This window comes from Limulus polyphemus, unplaced genomic scaffold, assembly GCF_000517525.1.
Source record: "Limulus polyphemus unplaced genomic scaffold, Limulus_polyphemus-2.1.2 Scaffold16696, whole genome shotgun sequence".
Taxonomy (NCBI): domain Eukaryota; kingdom Metazoa; phylum Arthropoda; class Merostomata; order Xiphosura; family Limulidae; genus Limulus; species Limulus polyphemus.
Genome location: NW_013682306.1, coordinates 1 through 2,809, shown reverse-complemented (window position 1 = coordinate 2,809; position 2,809 = coordinate 1). Strand labels below are relative to the sequence as shown.

Genomic DNA, 2,809 nt, shown 5'->3' with positions numbered 1-2,809 from the left:
GTGGAAGGAAATGGAAGATATGCCACCATGGATAAACCATCAATCTGTACTGATTGAACAGTGGAAGGAAGTGGAAAATATACCACCATGGATAAACCATCAATCTGTACTGATTGAACAGTGGAAGATGTACCACCATGGATAAACCATCAATCTGTACTGACTGAACAGTGGAAGGAAGTGGAAGATGTACCACCATGGATAAACCATCAATCTGTACTGATTGAACAGAGGAAGGAAGTGGAAGATGTACCACCATGGATAAACCATCAGTCTGTACTGATTGAACAGTGGAAGGAAGTGGAAGATGTACCACCATGGATAAACCATCAATCTGTACTGATTTCACTAATGTTTTCACTAACAGTTCAGTCTTGTAATCATGTCAACATGAGGTAATGTTTTCACTAACAGTTCAGTCTTGTAGTCATGTCAACATGAGGTAATGTTTTCACTAACAGTTCAGTCTTGTAGTCATGTCAACATGAGGTAATGTTTTCACTAACAGTTCAGTCTTGTAGTCATGTCAACATGAGGTAATGTTTTCACTAACAGTTCAGTCTTGTAGTCATGTCAACATGAGGTAATGTTTTCACTAACAGTTCAGTCTTGTAGTCATGTCAACATGAGGTAATGTTTTCACTAACAGTTCAGTCTTGTAGTCATGTCAACATGAGGTAATGTTTTCACTAACAGTTCAGTCTTGTAGTCATGTCAACATGAGGTAATGTTTTCAGATGTGGAATATGAGCTTTATGTTTTTATACAGCACGTTGTGTGTACACAGTGAAACATGTACATCTGAAAACATGAATATGTTAAATAGATGAATGTCAAGAGTCAGACTTACAAAAGACCCATGAGAATCTCGCACAGTTCCACCAACAGAAGTCAAGTCTACACCACCTGATGTTTCAAACTTTTGCTTGAGAGACTGGAGACTGGGAGCATCACCTGGTTCAGCTCCTTTGATGTTACTTGGTGTTTCACTTCTTAATGATGAAAACGAGGCTGTAAATTTATATTATGCTTTAGTTATTGTCAAATTGAAGTATGAATCACAAAAATAAATAAAACTGACTTTCCAGTGAAACTACCAATAAAAAGATATCAAATGCATTTCACTTCAATGTAAAATTATTTCTTACAAAAAAATATATGATTGAAACAATTTCTAAACTCAACATTTCATTCTTTAGGGTTATAAACATTCCCGTACTAAAAAAGTCAGAAAAGAGATACTCATTGTACAGCATGATTACTTACAAAACATTCACGATAAACATGTATTTGTCTTACCCACAAAGCTTTCGTTCATGAACATATTACCCGCACTCAAAATTGTGTAGTCAGAAAAGAGATACTCATTGTACAGCATGATATAAACACATTACTTACAAAACATTCACAATAAACATGTATTTGTCTTACCAACAAAGCTTTCGTTCATGAACATATTACCCGCACTCAAAACTGTGTAGTCAGAAAAGAGATACTCATTGTACGGCATGATTACTTACAAAACATTCACAATAAACATGTATTTGTCTTACCCACAAAGCTTTCGTTCATGAACATATTACCCGCACTCAAAACTGTGTTTTTGAGCTCTGGGGAAGCATCACCTGTAAGAAAAGAGACTGTTGCAATATTTCCATTATTAATCTCTTTAGAACAGCTAAAGCTTGTATGATCGAAAGATGTTGATGAATCATATTCATATTGTTCTCTATTCTGGTTCTTACTGGGTCTTATTTTATCTGTCTTGGCTGGTAGAGATGGCAAATTTAAAAGACGTACATCTTTGACTATGTCAGACTGTGATGGTACTGGTTCACTACAAACAGAACGTGTATTCATACCCAATCCTCTATGTTGTTTTGTATTATTCATACACTCAGAAACATCTTTGAATTCTTGTATATTAGAATGGTTTTGTTCATCATTAAATTTATTTTCTGTACACTTTTTTAACCTCAAATCAAATTCTTTTGAACAACCAACATTATCTACACTGATCTCTGGTGTTAACTTCAGGTTTGCTGGGTTAGTGGTTGAAACTTTGTCTAATGATTGGCTACGTACAGATTCAGATATATTTGAACAACCAACTTTATCTACACTGATCCCTGGTGTTAACTTCAGGTTTGGTGGGTTAGTGGTTGAAACTTTGTCTAATGATTGGCTACGGACAGATTCAGATCTTTTTGTTAACTCCAGATTTGCTGGGACAGCCACAACTGCATCTTTCACTACTGTATTTTGATTTGACTCAAGTTTTTTGGAACAATCACATTTGCCTACCTTTTCCTTTCCTTTAACCTTAGTTGAGCCATCTTTTACCACAAAACTAGATGTAGATTTACAAACTCTTGAGTTTAAGATGCCACAACAAGTACTGATATTACTAAAACAACCATCATTCTCTTCAGGTCTGTTTGAACAGACTTCTCTTAGTTCTGGATGAGACCAGTTGTCCATTTTATGTGAAAGCTCATGCACCTCTGACCTTTCCTGACCTTTGGAAGTAGCCATTCTTTTCACTTCAGTTTTAGAGACCTTATCAATCTTGTCAGTTTTAGAGACCTTATCAATCTTGTCGGTCTTAGAGACCTTCTTTTTTGTCTTATTTTGTAACGATGTATCTTGTTCAACTTTTATGTAGGTCACTTCTAGCACTGGACCTGAAAAAAAAAAAAAAAGAGCTCTTCAATTTATTAATGAATGTTTCAATACTATATTCAAATATTAACACTGATTAAAAAAAGTCTATCCCAATCACCCAAATACTATTTGTCAATCTGGGGAA

The 2,809-nt window shown here is 35.1% G+C and overlaps 1 protein-coding gene across 1 annotated transcript; it reads right to left on the bottom strand.

Annotated features, from left to right (window-relative positions):
- Positions 1-799: 799 nt before the first annotated feature.
- Positions 800-2,742, bottom strand: LOC111084323 (the record flags this gene model as incomplete). Its single annotated transcript, XM_022381066.1, has 2 exons — positions 1,554-2,742; positions 800-1,011 (listed from the first exon to the last, which is right to left on the bottom strand). Coding segments are annotated over exons 1-2 (1,194 nt in total), but the record flags the coding sequence as incomplete, so codon positions are not given.
- Positions 2,743-2,809: the final 67 nt, after the last annotated feature.